General features: G+C 30.7%; 5 protein-coding genes and 1 long non-coding RNA gene across 8 annotated transcripts in view; 3 read left to right on the top strand and 3 right to left on the bottom strand.

Annotated features, from left to right (window-relative positions):
* Positions 1-16: 16 nt before the first annotated feature.
* On the top strand, positions 17-1,518 carry LOC114943581 (leukocyte receptor cluster member 1 homolog). Its single transcript, XM_029319226.2, has 3 exons — positions 17-189; positions 284-383; positions 515-1,518. The coding sequence occupies exons 1-3, from the start codon at positions 167-169 to the stop codon at positions 1,307-1,309; spliced, it is 918 nt and encodes a 305-aa protein (XP_029175059.2). The 5' UTR covers positions 17-166; the 3' UTR covers positions 1,310-1,518.
* On the bottom strand, positions 1,395-3,077 carry LOC114943580 (jerky protein-like). The gene is made up of 3 exons (XM_029319224.2): positions 2,789-3,077; positions 2,521-2,678; positions 1,395-2,432 (listed from the first exon to the last, which is right to left on the bottom strand). The coding sequence occupies exons 2-3, from the start codon at positions 2,533-2,535 to the stop codon at positions 1,638-1,640; spliced, it is 810 nt and encodes a 269-aa protein (XP_029175057.1). The 5' UTR covers positions 2,536-2,678; positions 2,789-3,077; the 3' UTR covers positions 1,395-1,637.
* On the top strand, positions 2,967-6,450 carry LOC114943579 (uncharacterized). Of its 3 annotated transcripts, none has more exons than XM_085482430.1 (8): positions 2,967-3,069; positions 3,759-4,327; positions 4,409-4,516; positions 4,596-4,798; positions 4,890-5,065; positions 5,144-5,596; positions 5,678-5,884; positions 5,971-6,450. In XM_085482430.1, the coding sequence occupies exons 2-8, from the start codon at positions 3,761-3,763 to the stop codon at positions 6,390-6,392; spliced, it is 2,136 nt and encodes a 711-aa protein (XP_085338556.1). In that variant the 5' UTR covers positions 2,967-3,069; positions 3,759-3,760; the 3' UTR covers positions 6,393-6,450. The 3 variants fall into 3 exon arrangements, with proteins under 3 accessions (XP_085338556.1, XP_085338560.1, XP_029175056.2); XM_085482434.1 differs by having other exon boundaries at positions 2,976-3,049; XM_029319223.2 differs by lacking the exon at positions 2,967-3,069 and adding an exon at positions 3,095-3,248.
* On the bottom strand, positions 3,275-12,445 carry Tgs1 (Trimethylguanosine synthase 1). The gene is made up of 9 exons (XM_029319227.2): positions 12,153-12,445; positions 11,041-11,176; positions 10,650-10,947; positions 9,097-10,549; positions 8,699-8,939; positions 7,707-7,989; positions 7,496-7,627; positions 7,123-7,421; positions 3,275-7,006 (listed from the first exon to the last, which is right to left on the bottom strand). Exons 1-9 carry the CDS (start codon positions 12,257-12,259, stop codon positions 6,899-6,901), a joined length of 3,057 nt encoding a protein of 1,018 aa, XP_029175060.2. The 5' UTR covers positions 12,260-12,445; the 3' UTR covers positions 3,275-6,898.
* Positions 12,446-13,099: 654 nt separating this feature from the next.
* The window catches only part of LOC114943591 (uncharacterized), a 424,129-nt gene continuing 421,000 nt past the window's right edge, over positions 13,100-16,228 (bottom strand). The window contains exon 6 of the long non-coding RNA XR_003822052.2: positions 13,100-13,356. This is a non-coding gene — a long non-coding RNA (uncharacterized LOC114943591). The remainder of the gene's footprint in view (positions 13,357-16,228) is intronic.
* LOC114943590 (uncharacterized) overlaps positions 14,190-16,228 on the top strand; it is a 244,849-nt gene continuing 242,810 nt past the window's right edge. Inside the window, exons 1-2 of the mRNA XM_085482409.1 lie at positions 14,190-14,318; positions 14,441-14,909. Coding sequence (XP_085338535.1) covers positions 14,716-14,909 — 194 coding nt within the window. The 5' untranslated portion in view covers positions 14,190-14,318; positions 14,441-14,715. The remainder of the gene's footprint in view (positions 14,319-14,440; positions 14,910-16,228) is intronic.

Raw genomic sequence — 16,228 nt, 5'->3', positions numbered from 1 at the left:
TGCCTAGTTTCTATAGCTAATCGATATCTAAAATTATAGGTTATAAGCTATGTGAAAATTTTATTTACGTTTGCTTTGCTAAATCAAAATAAAAATTCACCCAAGTAACTTGACTGAATTTAAGTTTATTTAATTAAAAAGATTGTTTTTGTGAGCATCGACAAAAATGAATATTTTACCAAAAAAAAGGTATAAATATTAAAGGATTATCTTTTTGTTAAATGTATTTTTGTATATTGCATATAAAAGAAATATATTCTAATTATAATTATTATTTATTCAGATGGCATGTTAGAACGAAAGAAAATATCGCTCGTGTACGTCGAGATGAAGCGAAAGCTGCTGAAGAAGAAAGAATTAAGCAAGAGCGAAGTCAGAAAGCTGTAAGTTTAATAAATTATTTAAAATATTAATTATAGAGATTTTTGTTAGCAAATCTATTAAAAATAATGTTTACTGACTTGCTGCTCAAAATTATTATTTGATATTATAATTGTGTGATCTTTTTTTTTAGGAGAGTGAAGCAAGAATAAATTTATTAAGGGATCAAGTAAGATTTAAATATGATGGTCGTGAAAAAGTTGACAGTTCCAATGAAAAATTAGAACATGTCAACTTTTTTGCTGATCTTGAAGATGGTAAGATTGATTACAATAAACCTAATGTGGAACATGAAAAAGAAAAAAAAGAAGAGAAGGAAAAATATGAAAAACAAATTGGATATTTAACATATTTGGGACAAGATACTAACGAAGCAACTGGAAAGAAAAATTGGTATGAGGAATTACCGAAGAGACTAACAGATACAGAAAAGAATGTAGAAGTAGAAACAAAGAAAAAAGCTTTGAATGATCCAATGAGTGATATAAAAAGATATTTAAGTGTTATGCGTTCTAAACCTGACGAGGACCATTTAAAAATAAAGACAGAAAGTACTAAAAGAAAACATAGCCATTCTGTTAGTTCTCATTCTGAGGAAAGGCATAGTACACACAAGAAACATAAGAAAGACAAAAAACATAAAAAACATGAAAAAGAAAAGAAAAAGTATAAGCAATTAGCAAAAAAAGAAGTTGAGAGTCAAAGTAGTAGTATGGATATAGAGAAATTAAGAGCAGAGAGGATGCTTAGAGAGCAAAGTGAAAAGCTAAGGACTGAAGCGCTCTTGGCCAAAGTGAGAGGTGAGCCAATACCTATTGTAGCACCAGAAACTCCTAAACCTGCTATAAAACAGAAATATAATTCGCAATTCTTTCCTGAAATTGCTAGACAAAATGCAGAAAGAACACCTAAACATATATCTAAATAAACTAAACGACTTACTTTCATCATTTGTGAGATCTTCAAAGTTTATGTAATTATTTTAAGTGTATATAAATGTAAGAAATATATAATATACAGTTATTAAGATTTATTTGTTGTATATACAATATATTGTACATATATTAATCAATGAATAATTAAAATTTTGTAGGAATTAACTCTAAAATAAAAAATAACATTTTTTTACAAAATAAATTTTGACGTTTCAATAAATGGATGTACAAAACTATTATAAAATTTCAACAATTTACTATACATTATTTTTTTTATTTTTACAAAAATAATAAATATATACATATATATTATATGTTATTTTATATTTTCTTTGTAAGTAAGGTCTGATTTAGGGAATGTTTCCAAAATTTCCATAGATATTGCCAGTCTTCGGGCGAACAATAATTCTGATTTTGGTACCAACTAATATATGCATTAATTGCATTAAAAGCATTCTTTGCTGTAAGATCATTGTCAAAACTGTCATCTAAATATTCCTTATTTTCTATTTCTATTTCTACTTCTTCATTTTCTTCATTTTCTTCATGATCGATGTCATCTTCATACTGTTCAGGCAAGTTCACTTGCTGATCTAATATTTCCCAGTTTTCTTGTTTTTCATTGTCATCAATCATTTCTTGACACGAGTCATCGCTTGCATCTTGAACAGTAGAATTTTGTTCTTCATCAACATCTTTCTCTGCACGAATTAAAACAATATCATGTCTCTCTTTAAATTTATTCAAAAATCCTGCAGATGCTTTGAAAGTCTCGGGACCATTAAGTGTTTTATTCAACTGCAATGCCTTTTTGCGCAACATTGGTCCTGTCACATGAGTACCTATATCTCTTTCCGCAATATACCATTCATACAACATTTGATCCAGGCGACTATTTTCAACGCCTGTGCATCGTTTTTTCGACGTTTTTCCTTGACACATAATAAGTGAATTTCTTTGTTTCAACAAATTCTCTTTCGACCTCTTTATATTTGCTATTGCCGATGTAGATACTTTATACTCCGGTGCTAAAGATACAGCTTTTTCTCCATTGTCAAGACGTTCTAAAATTTTAACACGATCCTCAATACTGAGACGTGTTTGCTTACTGTGTTCCTAAAAAAAAAATTAGTATTTTTTAATAATTTTGGAAATATGCAAGTGTCAACAAAATCACATTTTAATACAATCTATATTAATGTACCTTCTTTGTTGTCATTATCCCTTTTTGAATATACAGTTGAAATTTGATGTTTTTTTTTTTTCAAAATCACACAAGGAAATGTTTCTTCTATATTTATATATCTCCCAAATCTGCACCCTCAGTAAACTTAATTTCACTCTTGCGTTGTTCTCCTTCTACTTTACATGAAAATATCAATGTGCGCATGATCGAACAAGGATGTAATTCAGACTCGCTCTTGTAAAATATATTTATATCTTAAAGCATTTATTTATTTTTTTCTCATTACCTTCTTATCGGAGAATATTCATTAATCGCCAAAGGAAAAAATATGCACGAAAATTCTCGATTATAAAATAAGCAGCCTAAACATGCGATTATATATACATAGATACACACACACACACATATATATATATATATGCCTATGTGTGACTGCACATATATGTCATGTAACATATGATCACTGTGATCACGTGATAATATGCAAAAATTTGACATCTGTCTATTTTTTGTATATCTCTCACGTCTTAAAGTGATCTCTATTTAAGTAATTTTTAGCTGAATAAAGTAATTCATCTCTCGTTTGTATTTCTTTTACGCAGCTTTGCGGTGATATTCTATATATGTATATGTATATATATTCTATATATATGCAATAGAAATGTATTTGGAAATCTCGAACCAGACGCTCGTCTGCGCGAGGTTCTTCGCGAGAAACGATTTCGAATTCGAATATATTTTCAATTGTGTGTTCTCTATTCTTTTTACAAACGTGTCGTCATAAGAAGAATTATTTATTCGATTTATCGATATGTTGAACCCGACTTAAAAATTGTTGCTCGAAATATTGCTAACCTTGTACAATAAACCGCTCGCAGAGATAACCTCTTTATTCTATATTGACGTTTAAATTTGACATTTCGTGAAATAATTATTCACCGAATATTAAAATAAAATTGTTTGCGTACTCTGCTTTTCCTCAACATCGCGCTTTTCTTTTTATTGTTTCTAAATATGAATGTGTATATATGTGAATTACATGGTTAAAATACAAAATTGTATATTGATTTTTTTTTATTTTATTGGGGAAGAGTATTGCATATTATAATAAATAATATTATACATTTACATATATTACAAGTCATATATATATTGAAATTTGTATTGCAAGCTGCTCTAAAAAGTTAATGTGCAAATATCCTGAATCTTTAATGGTATGTTAATGTTTGGTTAAATCACTTTACAATCTTTATCAGCGATGAGTGAAGAAACAAATGTAGATGTATCTTATTTGAATTGTGATATAAATGGCACAAAATATATTTACAAAATTGCGCCATATCCAATGGACATGATAAAAGATACATTTAGCGAAGAGCAAAATACAGATGATATCGTGAAGGAAACTAAGCTAGAAAACGAAGAGGAATCAATTTCTTTGGTTTATTTAAATGGACAAGTGTATGCATTTCAAAATGGAGAACTTCAACAATTAGACCCAAATCATATTGTGGAACAGAGCAATTTTCATGAAAAAGCATTCTTAGTATCAAAGGATGTAGAAAATTGTGAGAATGAGTATATCGCTAATGGAAATATAGTAGTTAAAAATACATATGAACAGTCAGAGGAACAATATGATGAAGTTGATACAGAGGAAGCAGAGAAAAATCTTGTTATAGAAGATGATAATGTTAATGTTGATGATTTTGTAGAAATTGTCACTGCTTTCAAATGCAAGATATGCGCTTATATAACTCAAAATAAAATTCAATTATTAGGCCATATTCAAAAAATACATCTAAATTCAAATATAGATATTGAGGTAAATAATCTAAAAATATAAAAACTATGTAGAAATTTATAATGCAATATATATATAAATTGGTTTTATTTTTTTTTACAGCCAAAGGAAGAGTCTAAAAATATGGGTGAAGTAAGAATAGTTTATATGTGTGCGGAATGTTCTAATTGTTTTCCTTCTTTTGAGGACTGTAGAGAACACATGATTAATGTAATAATTTTGAATTTAATTGTTTTTAATGCAACTTATTTTTTTATCTGGGCAGTATAATAAAATATATTTCTGATAGGATCATCAATTGACAGATATTGGAAGTGATGAGGCAGGAAAGGAAAATTTGACCGATCTAACAAATCCTGATTTAATAACCGAACATGTAGACCAACATATCGAAAATAATGAAGTAGAACATTCAGTAAAAATCCCAAAAACTTTAAGCTCAGAATATATGCGTAATAAGAAAATGATAGCATTAACTGAAAGAAACGTTAAGTATGTTATTTTTTTATGAGAAATATATTCTGTAGAGATATGTTTTCTTATATATATATTTTTTTACTTGAACTTTTATAATCTTTGCAAGGTGTTCGTATCAAAGTTGCCCATATAAATTCGTCTCAGAAGAAATTATGCAGCAACATATTCTATGTCACACAGAATCTGAAACTGGGGCAAAATTCAAATGCAGTGTATGTCGAGATATGAAATTTACAAAGTGGCGCCAATGTAGTTTACATTTGTGGAAAAAGCATCAAATTGGTTTGTAGATAAAACACAAAAACAGTATATAAGTGGTGCAAAAACAATTTATATTCACAAAATTATACTTTTATTTAGATATAGGTCTATTTACTTGCAAGATATGTGAAGCTTATAAAAGTGCTACCATGGTGAAGCTTTTAACACACATGAGAGTGCACAGCGATACTCGTGATTACAAGTGTCCAGATTGTGGGAAATGTTTCAAGCAAGCTAGTCAATTGCGCAATCATCGTGTAATGCATTTGGATCGCAAAACCTTAGAAGTAACTCGATGGTACACTTCTAAGAAATGTGATATGTGTGGCAAAACCTATGCCAATTCGAAATGTTTGAAGAATCACATTCAAGCCGTGCACTCAAAGCTACGTCCGTATGTTTGTAATGTTTGCGGTCACTCTAGCGCCAGGAAAGCCATGTTGCAAATGCATTTACGTCAGCACACAGGAGACAAACCTTTCAGATGCGAGATTTGTGAATATAGAACTGGAGACCATAACTCTTTACGACGACATATTATGCAACATACAGGCAAGTATTATAATGTATTAATTATATGATTATCGTATATATACTTTTTATATAAAAGAACGATTTGATTTTTTACTACAGGATTTCGACCGTATAAATGTCCACATTGTTCATATACTGCAATACAAAGTAGTAGTTATAAAAATCATTTAAAATCGAGGCATCCTCTACTATCTGGCTTATTTACATGCGACTTGTGTCCTTTTAAAACAGTAAAAAATGAAAGCTATATTCAACATATAAAAGATCACGAAAAGGGTTTAATAAAATCTAATGTGCAGAAAAAAGGTAATACTAAAAAATCTATTAAACTGTGTGCATATATGCTTCTCATAATTTAGTGAATCTTTAAATTTCTTTATTACTTTTTGTAGATAACGAGAATGTAGAAGTCTTTCCTGGTAACATCGCGGCAGCCCAATTAGTTTATAGCTGCCTGGGTGCCTTTTCGAAAGACGGAGATACATTAGAAGCTAATTTGATGTCTTCCTCAACATCTGCTGATGGTACTTCACAAACAATTACAATACAAATACCATCGAAACATCTCGAAGGTTCATTATCAACAAGAGAAAGTTTAAACAAAACTGATTCTACGATCGAGCAAGAGGATGACGAAACGATGCATTGCTTCTTAAAAATTCCTAGGGAAGAAGAAGAAAACATAGACACTGGTGGTATAACAATACCTGCAGAACCTGAGGAAAGAAGTGTGAGAAGCATCGATATTGAAGATACCATGACAACTAGTGATATTGAAGAAACAAATGTGACAACTATAGATATTGATGCGTGAAATTATGCAATAATAAATTAATAATTTATGTCAAAAATTAATAAAATGATCTCCATAACTATTGTTTTCTTGCTAATATCAAAGATCTTAGCTTATTTTATTGATATTCCCTTCTGCTTTTTTGCAATAAATATTAGAGACGTAAATAAAATCAAAAATAAATCGAATAAATTTTAGCAATTCTGTTCATATTCAAAATCTTAAATATAATTTTAAAGCATAATATATCATAAAATGTTTTTTTATTCTTGCAGGTATATTTATTAATTAAAATGATGGAACATTGTACATAAAAAATGTAAATTATTAGTCTCAAAATGTTATAAAATGTAAATTACATTATTCTTTTGAGTATTATATTTTAGAGTAAAATAAAAATATTTTAGAATAAACAGAAAAAAATTTTTGATTTTGATAAAACAAAGCAAAAGAAATAATATAACTGAAACATAAATTAAGAGATTTTTCTCTTCATTCTTTTTTAAAATTCTTTTCCTTTTTTAAAATTATATTCTGGCCAATTCACCAAAATAAGCTGTACAAGCTGTTAACCTGCCATTGAGCATATTTTGCTGTAGTTCCACCTGACCATACTTTTCAGCTAATTTGATAATCTGTAATTTTTTTATATTTATATTTAATCAATATGCAAAAACATATTTTTTTTAAATATACTTAAATACTACCTAGTAGTTCTAAAATTATTAATTATTATATTAAAATTATTTACCTGTAGAGGATCTGAATTTTTGGGTAGGTAATAGGCCACATGTTCCGTAATTTTCTTTGCTGCTTTAAATACATTTCTTCCACCAACAGGGGGCATGATATTTTCAAGGTTGAACACTTTCCTCTTTATATAATCAGGACCACCCCACGGTGGACTTAAAAACACAACGTCTGCAACCAATCGTGGTGCTAACTGCAGAAAGTCTCCAGTAATAAATTCTATTCTATCATCTACACCATAAATTCCTGCATTATGTCGAGCAATCTTAATTTTGTTGGGATCGATGTCTATTGCAATCACTGTAAAACCAAAGTATAATCTTTAAATGTTTGTTCACAAGTTTTTAATGGAGGTATATAGTAAATAGACATACCTCTCTCGCACGTAAATGCAAATTGAATAGAATTACTGCCTGCGCCACAAAATGCATCAATAATTGTATCACATCTACATCTTTCAGCTATATTTTTCGCTATTTCTTCTGGTGTCACAGAAAACCAACTCTCTGTAAAAAATATAATTATTATCACTTTATATAAACAAAAGATGTTTATAATTTTTAAGGGATATGTAGAGTTGTTTACCGCGATCTAATTTAATTCCATCTTCATATCTGCTGAAGAGACCAAATCGTTTGATATAATACTTCCACAGTTTATAATCATTAGCTATTTCCTTTGGAAGGATTCGATTCAACCTCTTAACTTGCTTCTTCTTCTTCTTTATTTTATACATCTTTTTTACATTATCTTCGTCGTCAGAGCTTGATGTGAATGCTTGTGCTTTTGCATAGGAACCTTTCTCATTAGACTCTACATCGATTTCTGCAGGTACCGATGATAAATTACAGGATAAATATTTGTTTGTCTATAATCAGAAACAAATGCGTGCTAAATAAAGGAAATTTTATATGCTGCGCATAATCTTACATGTGACCTTCGCACTTTGTACTTCGTACGTGAAACACTACGGGAAAAAATATGTGAAGGCATTGAAGACTTTTAATGATCGTTGAGAGCTTATAAAAGTATTAAAAGTTTGTGTAACGCACATGTCACGTGCATGCACGAACGAACACATTTCTTGTGTTTAGCAGCAGAACAATAACCTCTAAAATCAGTATAGGTGTGTGTGTATGAGCGCGCGTGCGCACATGTCACGTGACAATTGTCAAAGAGTTGATTATAGAAACATGCATCATGCATGTATATACGAAATATTGATAATATAAAATTGATAATATAAAATTGATAATATAAAATTAATATAATAAAATTAATATCGCGTTATAGGCTAATCATTTAGATTTTTATTATAGCTAAAACCATCAGCCTTTTCTAGTTATCTATATTAATGTTTTTTAGAAACTACATGTTCTTTTACTATCATGATTAGATTTGTAATATATATATAATAAAAAAATAAAAAAATATATAAAATAAATATAAATATATAGCATATTTAATGTTTTTAGCTAGATAAAATATATTAACAAGTTTAAATTCATTAAAAAATAAGCAATAACTGCAGCCTATTTTACATATAAAAGTATAAAAAACATAAAGGAATAAATTACCTTATTTGTATGTTTGGTAATCATTTCTGCATCATCAAAAGTGGTTTTATGTGTAGTTTTCATTCGTTTAAGTTCTGCCATTAACTGAAAACTTTGTCGCCTAATATTACGTTTCCGGTACACAACTTCGCCTTGCAATTTTCTTTGGCTTTCGTCTTCAATTAAGCTATAGCCCATTAATGAGAAAGCTCTTTTTACAGCTTCTAAACCATCTTCATTATCGTTGCAATTACTTTCGTGACTGTAATAGGGAAAAATAAAAATAATATAAATTAGAATAGAATCGAAATATAGAAAAATAAAGAATAAAGATTTATTTACAAGAAAATTATTATTATTATTATTATTACTATATATACTATTATATAATTTTTGCTTTATTATTATTAAATATATACCTTTGTTGAACTTCCTTGTGCAGTTCGTCTCCTTCATCAAAAGATTTTTGTTGATTATTATTGAAATTGTAATTGGAAGCTCCTGTTTTAGTTTCTGTAGTTGAAATTTGAGCATGTGTAGTCTGTTGTTGCTCTTCACATGAATTTTCTTCCTCAACAATATCAATATACTCATTCTCTTCTGTCTTTATTGTTAGATTTTTCATAAGCATACCCACAGAATCCATAATTAACCTTTGCGTTTTCGCTTTAGATTTTGCTACAATTTTTCGTGTGCTTTTATTTCCAAATAAATTAACTTTACTTGATGTAATTTGGTCGATTTGTACAGTGTCTGTGCTCTCGTCTCTTCGATTTTCACGGATATTAATTTCTGAAATTTCCTTGTTAGGTATACTTTCTTGCTGCTGGAGAGTTACATCATCTTGTTGAAGTACTATTGAATCTCCAATTCGTTCATTTAACGTGTTAAAATATAATTTATCACGATCTATATTGTGTTCCTTTTTAAAATTAGCTATAAATAATTCATACTGCTTTTGATATTGCATCTGAAAATTCTCCTTCCACAGATGTTGCCAATATTTATCATTATCTTCTACTGAAAATTCGTTTTCTTGATCAGAACTGCTAGTTATACTGCTTTCAATGGAACTTGTAACGGAAGTAATGAGACTAGACGAATGAACAGAATTGGAATCACAACTAGAACTAGTTAGTGTCATTTTGGTAACATTTGTCATGGAATCAGAAGTCGCATTTGTTTTTGCTATCGAGCCATTAACAGAGTCACATCTCGTTAATAATCTCTCATCTTCTGCGTTAGACTGTTGATTATAATTTTCTTCTATACTGAATGGGCTTAAAGGATTCCAACCATCTCCATCTTCTGGTGATAACTCGAAATTGATAATTTTCTTTCTATTTTCATCCGCATCTTTGTCATTAACATCTTGTCTGCCCGTTTGTTCAAATGAAAAACTAGTATTCGAGGAAGATATTGCTGCTAATTTGAACTCACCGTCGCTCGAGTTACTTTTATTGAAAATTCCTGCGAAGTTAGAACGTAGAATTTCGCAGTTTTTGTGCGCTTGATTTGGGAAACACGTATTTTGCTCAAAATATTTCTCTACGGCTACTTCATTAATTTCAGCATCCTGTGACTTTTCGTCTTCTGCCATGCATGCATTAGTCTGAAAATAATCAGGATTGATATAATCTGCATATTTTTCGATCCAAGATGCCCAGATTAACTGTTCTCCATTTTTAGCCCAAAATTTTTCCCATGCGATGTCCATTGCACTTTTATTCTTTCCATAATATGCAGAATAAGAATAATCATTATAAGAGTCGCAATCATATTGCATAAAAGAAGTGAGATCTTTGTTGTGTTCATCTTCAGTTGGCATAATACTATTTGATAAACTTTGTGCCATTGATTCCTCCTTGTCATCTAAAAAAAAAAACAATATAAATCATTAATATACATTTATTTTTTTAATAAGTTATAAAGTTTAAAACAGTTTTTTAAGGATTGTTAATAATGCCATTACCTGATACATGTTTATATTCAGTTAGCATATCTACATTTTCGTAACTGTTTTCAATTTCAGTCTCTGTAGTTTGGAAAGTCTTCCCGTAGGATGCGACAAGATTCTGTATACTTTTCGCCTCATGCTGATCATGATATTCAGAGAGATCTGCACCAGAATCTGACTGATGTAGACCCAGTTTTTGGGTCAAGGAATGTGCAGTGGGCCAGTGAGTTGAATCGCGTACAGAGTCATGTTCGTCCGTAGAGTAATTGTTATCTGTATGAGATGCGCTGCAATAACAGCTTACTGGTTCTTCCTGTATCAAAAAATCGAAAATTAATATAAAACGGTAAAAAGATATATGTTCATTGTCTACTTCATATATGTATATGTTAATAAATGATCATACATCATGTTTTTCTATGGATTGTGTCTCGATGGTAGATTCTTTGTAAAGATCCAACATCTCCCCCACGTAATCTCCATCGATATCTTCTCCTTCACTGGCATCTTCTGAAGCTAAGACTGTATAAACCTCAGGAGTCCTAAAAAGAACAATTAGCATAGAAGAATCAATGAGAATATATAAGTACAATTATAATTATAGCAAGTTTTAATATCAAAATTTGTAAGACAGAGAAGACAAAAAATGTCCAACTCTTTTTTACATCCCAAGAAATCTTTTCTTTATTCTATTGAAAAATAAAATATCTTTGTTTTATTTATAAAGCTCACTTCAAATCTATAACTGAATCTATAATTTGTAATGTAAATTCAAGATAGAAATCTATAATTTTATGTTACATATCTTAATGTATTTATATATTTTAAAATACATTTTAAATGCATATTTTGCTTCTTTAATTGTTTTCTGTATTACATACGCAACACATAAAAAAATTCGAATACACGAAATAGAATTCTAATCCACATTAATTTAAAGTGAGTTTAAACATTACAAATTAGTTGACATGAAAACATCTTTCCTACATAAAGATAGTTTCAAACTTTTCTTTCTTTCCATTTTATAGCGATAACTACATGATGCATAATATTACAATTTGACCAAATTTTGCAAAATTTATTTATGAATAATAAAAGACGAATCATCGACTAAATGCTTATATTTTGAGAAAGTCAAAGGTTTATAAATTCTGTAAAATTTTGTCAAATTATGACCTGACAATGCACCATATGATTATCATTAAAAGCATGAGAAGGAAGAAGAGTTTGACAGTAACTATTATCTGTTATCAATTTCCGAATTTTAATTATTCCTCAGGTGACATGAGAGAACAGGGCTCGAAAAATTGACCGCGAAATCTTAGTTAATCGCGATGGACGAGTGGGTGTCAAGGTTAAATCATGTTTCACACCACTGATCAATAAGCGGGTTAATACTTGATAGCGTTTCGGGTATCTGACAATCGTGTGGGCGCACCGAGTATTTTGTTTCGAGAGGAAAAAAAAGGCCAACAAGTCGAAGAATCGGGGTACGATCTACGCCAGGAGGGCACTTACCGGATAAATACTCTACTGCAAAGACAATAAATGTAATCGTCGGAATCGGAGCACTCCCGATCCGCGATGTAGATTTCAGCTAAGGGCTCCCAAAAATTATCGCACATCCCGAAGACAGGGTCTTTTCCTCCTTCAGTCTATCGCGTTCTCGTCGATCGTCACAAATGCGACATGCCTCATGCCCAAAATCTTCACGACCACCGCCGCGCGAAAACAATCCGCCAAATTCTTCGACGACACAGCATCGCGAGGTTGATTAATCCTTGGCAGACCTGTCGGACCTTAAGCTCCGTTCCATGGACGCGCGAGAAAAATCGACCAATCGAAGTCGAGTACGATGAACGCGGCAATCGATTCAATTAAACGTAATAATCGATCGATTTCTCTCGATGCATATATAATTATTATGATAATGAACATGTAGACCTTTTATTTTTTACTTGTAAAATAGCATATACGTGATTGGTTGTTGGTGCGATTATGACAGATGTCTGGACGAACCTTTAAACGGGGAGCACACACTTTTGCATAAGTGCATAAGCATATGCATAAGAAATTCGATTGGTTAAATTTTTTATGCATACGTTTATAGACCAATCAAGATTCTTATGCTTATGCTTATGCGTCTATGCAAAAGTGTGTTCCCCGCTTTAGTAATTTTGTATCACTGCTATTATCGCAATATTATCAACAATCGATTATATCGATTAAAATTCTTCCTGGTAGGAGCTATATAATTTTAACAGTATTTTGTCTATTTGATTATTTTTTTATTGCGTAATGTTGGCTATAAAGTATTAGAATGTAATAATTTTTTTTTCAAGGTACGCCAGATTCATAAGTTTCTTTAATAATTTTTTATTCGTAGATAAGAAATTAGAAATTAATAAGAAAACAATTAAATCTAATATTTTTAAATTGATGGAAATTGTTCTATAATTGCATTGATAAGTTTTCGTTTATAAGAATATTTAACAAATATATCTCATTTACCTGTACATTAGTATTTGCCTATTATTTTAGCGTAAATAACTTGCCCTTTTTAAATTAATTTAAATGATTTGATTTAATTGATTCGATGAAAATATTATCGACGTATACAAACTCTTCACCGGAACCTGGCGCCATCTGGCTTTCAATTCTATGTAGTCTTCGATTTAAAGATGCACGCCACACGTCGTATACGTCTCTCCTCCAGTATTATCTATAAAAAATGTTACTTATATTCTTTCAAATAATAAATTTCTTGTTTCGTGAACGTCAAATAAAGCATCAATGAACATTAGAAGAAGAGAAACATATGTTGAAACTTGAATGCGTATGTAATATTTTCATTATACTAAATTAACCTTTTCAATGCAGCAGGTATTCGCCGACATATATTTATTATAAATTTGAAATTGTCAACTATAATTGCGATAATTGACAATTATTGTATCAAATGATCAAAGTAACAACTACTAATTGAAATATTTAATTGCATTAAATGCTGAATATTTGTAAAACACATAATATTCATGTCCGCATTTTTTATAATTAATAGCCAATTTCATCAAGTCCAGTTAAATAAATCGACGATTAAAATTAGCAGAGTTGCAAATAGACATGAAAATATTCATGACATTTATAGACACGCAAATGCTTGGTTTTGACCACCCTGCTAATTTTAACCATCGATTTATCTAACTACATTTAGTAAAATTAGCTCTTAGAGCCAATTTCACCAACCTCGAGGTTAACTTTAACCTCCAATTAAACTATATCTTTGTCTCTTATTAATTAAAGAATGTATCTGAAAAGAGACAAAAGTATCTTATTAAAGAATGTATCTGAAGACAAAGATATAGTTTAACCGGAGGTTAAAGTTAACCGAGATTGATGAAATTGACTCTTAATCCGCTTCCTCTTTTGTGTTTCGATATATCGAGAATCGCAAAGTTGCGCCGTTCGATAGATCGCAGTCAAATTTCAAAACGCGTCGCGGAGTCGTGATCTATATCGCTTCGCGTTTTTCGTGATTGTTATTCTTGCCGTGTAAACAGTTCTCGCGAGTGTTTCTCCTTACAAAATATCAGACAAAACGCGCTAAATTTCACGTAACTTCGATAATTTGCATCTTTATATCCGGAGAATGTCGGGATTTCGGGTCGCATCATAGCGCGTAATGTAAGATATACAATATTCAGAAATGTCATCCGCATGATTACGTTATTATTATCGTTATTACTAGCACGTATAAAAACATTTTCATGTGACACATTTAATTAATTTTGTTTCTTTGTTTTCAGATAAAAGATGTCCCGAACGGAAATTTGTCCGGCGATATCGATTTATAGATACATTTGTGCATCACGATGCAAAGATGCAATGCGCACGAGAGAAGAGATAAATATTTGTCGGAATACCCGACAAATAACGCTATCTCGCGGGATGCTGCGAAATCTCGGCCGCGTGAACGGAGCAATGGCGTAGGCGGTGATCCATGTGATAAATTAATTTTTATTACTTCGTGGGTGGCGGCTCTTTCTATTGGTCGCTGATCGGGTACCTCCTACTTCGCACAATGCATCGGGCCCTCTCCAGCTTTATTCTGCGCAACGACGGTGATAGAACGGCGCACCATTTGTCTCGTCTTAAGACGAAGCAAAACTCAACGAGGGAACCAATCGCGATATTGCCGCGCAGATTGGGAATTGCATGCGACCGTGGCTGGGATATTCATGCGAAGGTGTATTACATAGGTATTTTTCTCCCCCGGTGAGTCACGCATGATTAAATTTATTTATGCGATTGTACGAAAATTTATTATCGATCGGAGCGTTAACGATGATATTTAACGTGGTACAACTAAAAAGATAAGCAGAATAGAAAAGCAAGCCGTAATCGTTATCGCAAAAAGTAAATTATTAATGATAATTATTGACACAATTAATAATTGTGTACATAATTATTATAAAATACTATTCAAGGGAATAGTCTATGAGTCAATGAGAAAATCAGATGAATGCATTATTAATTTATATTAATGAACGTGACAGTCAAATGCATCTGGAAAATAGTAAAATATTTTCGTAACAAAGTGCGACAAATCATCGCTCGAATAATATGCACTTTCCATCTACGTATAAAGTCATTGACACTATCACGTATTGAAATCATCAAGTGATTTATATGTTCGTATTTCCTCTCTCACACGTACCCTCTTATTAATAACTTATAATTGAGTTATTAATTATAAATGTGATTATTATACAAATCTCCATCAGATATCTGATCTGATATAAGATCATTTTATGCAATTTAATTCCTATATTCTAAATATTACATATTAACTTAACGTGACAAAATATCTGTTATGTTAAGAAAAGAATTGCATTCAAATTTTATAACAGATGTTGTGTTTTGAATTAATATAATATACAATACATATATAATTCATACTTTTAGATTTGCATTTAATAAATTTGAAAGAATTGCGGAAAGTATAAAAAATTAGAAAGATTGACTTGTAATGATCTTTCGTAACTGTATTTGTACGATCATAGCGCGAACATTTGCAGTTTCAAGTTGCTGTAATCTCGATTGCGTTTACTCAAAGCCGCACCTGTGGTAGCCGGCTGTGTAGTAGGCCGTGCAGAAAAAAAGATGCACAAGCAATAAAGTACCCTAGTATACGATGTGGTAGTGCTTTCTTCGATTACGTTTACGAGGTGGCTGACTGCTAAAGTTACGCGAATCACCGTTAAACGTTGCACTGTGCGCTATGTTTTACAGCGTCAACGCAATTCCTGCATCTAACTTTACTCTCCTTTGACTTAATTTAAGCTTTGTTCAATTATTTCGCTGCGAAAAACTCGCACAATAAGTAAATGTCCGATTTTATCTGAAATTTGTTGAAATTGAAGTAAATAAAAAAATGGGAAACATATACAGCACTGAAAAAAATTTGTTAACTTGACTGAATCTTTCAATTAAATTACTATTTTGTTAATTGAACATATATTAGTATTTAAATCAAATATACGTTTGATTAGATTTTTAATATGTTACATATATTTAATTAAATATTTTTAGAT

The sequence above is a fragment of the Nylanderia fulva genome, unplaced genomic scaffold (assembly GCF_048542155.1).
Source record: "Nylanderia fulva isolate GAGA-0341 unplaced genomic scaffold, ASM4854215v1 Scaffold10, whole genome shotgun sequence".
Classification (NCBI taxonomy): domain Eukaryota; kingdom Metazoa; phylum Arthropoda; class Insecta; order Hymenoptera; family Formicidae; genus Nylanderia; species Nylanderia fulva.
This window is presented reverse-complemented; position numbering and strand designations above follow the sequence as displayed.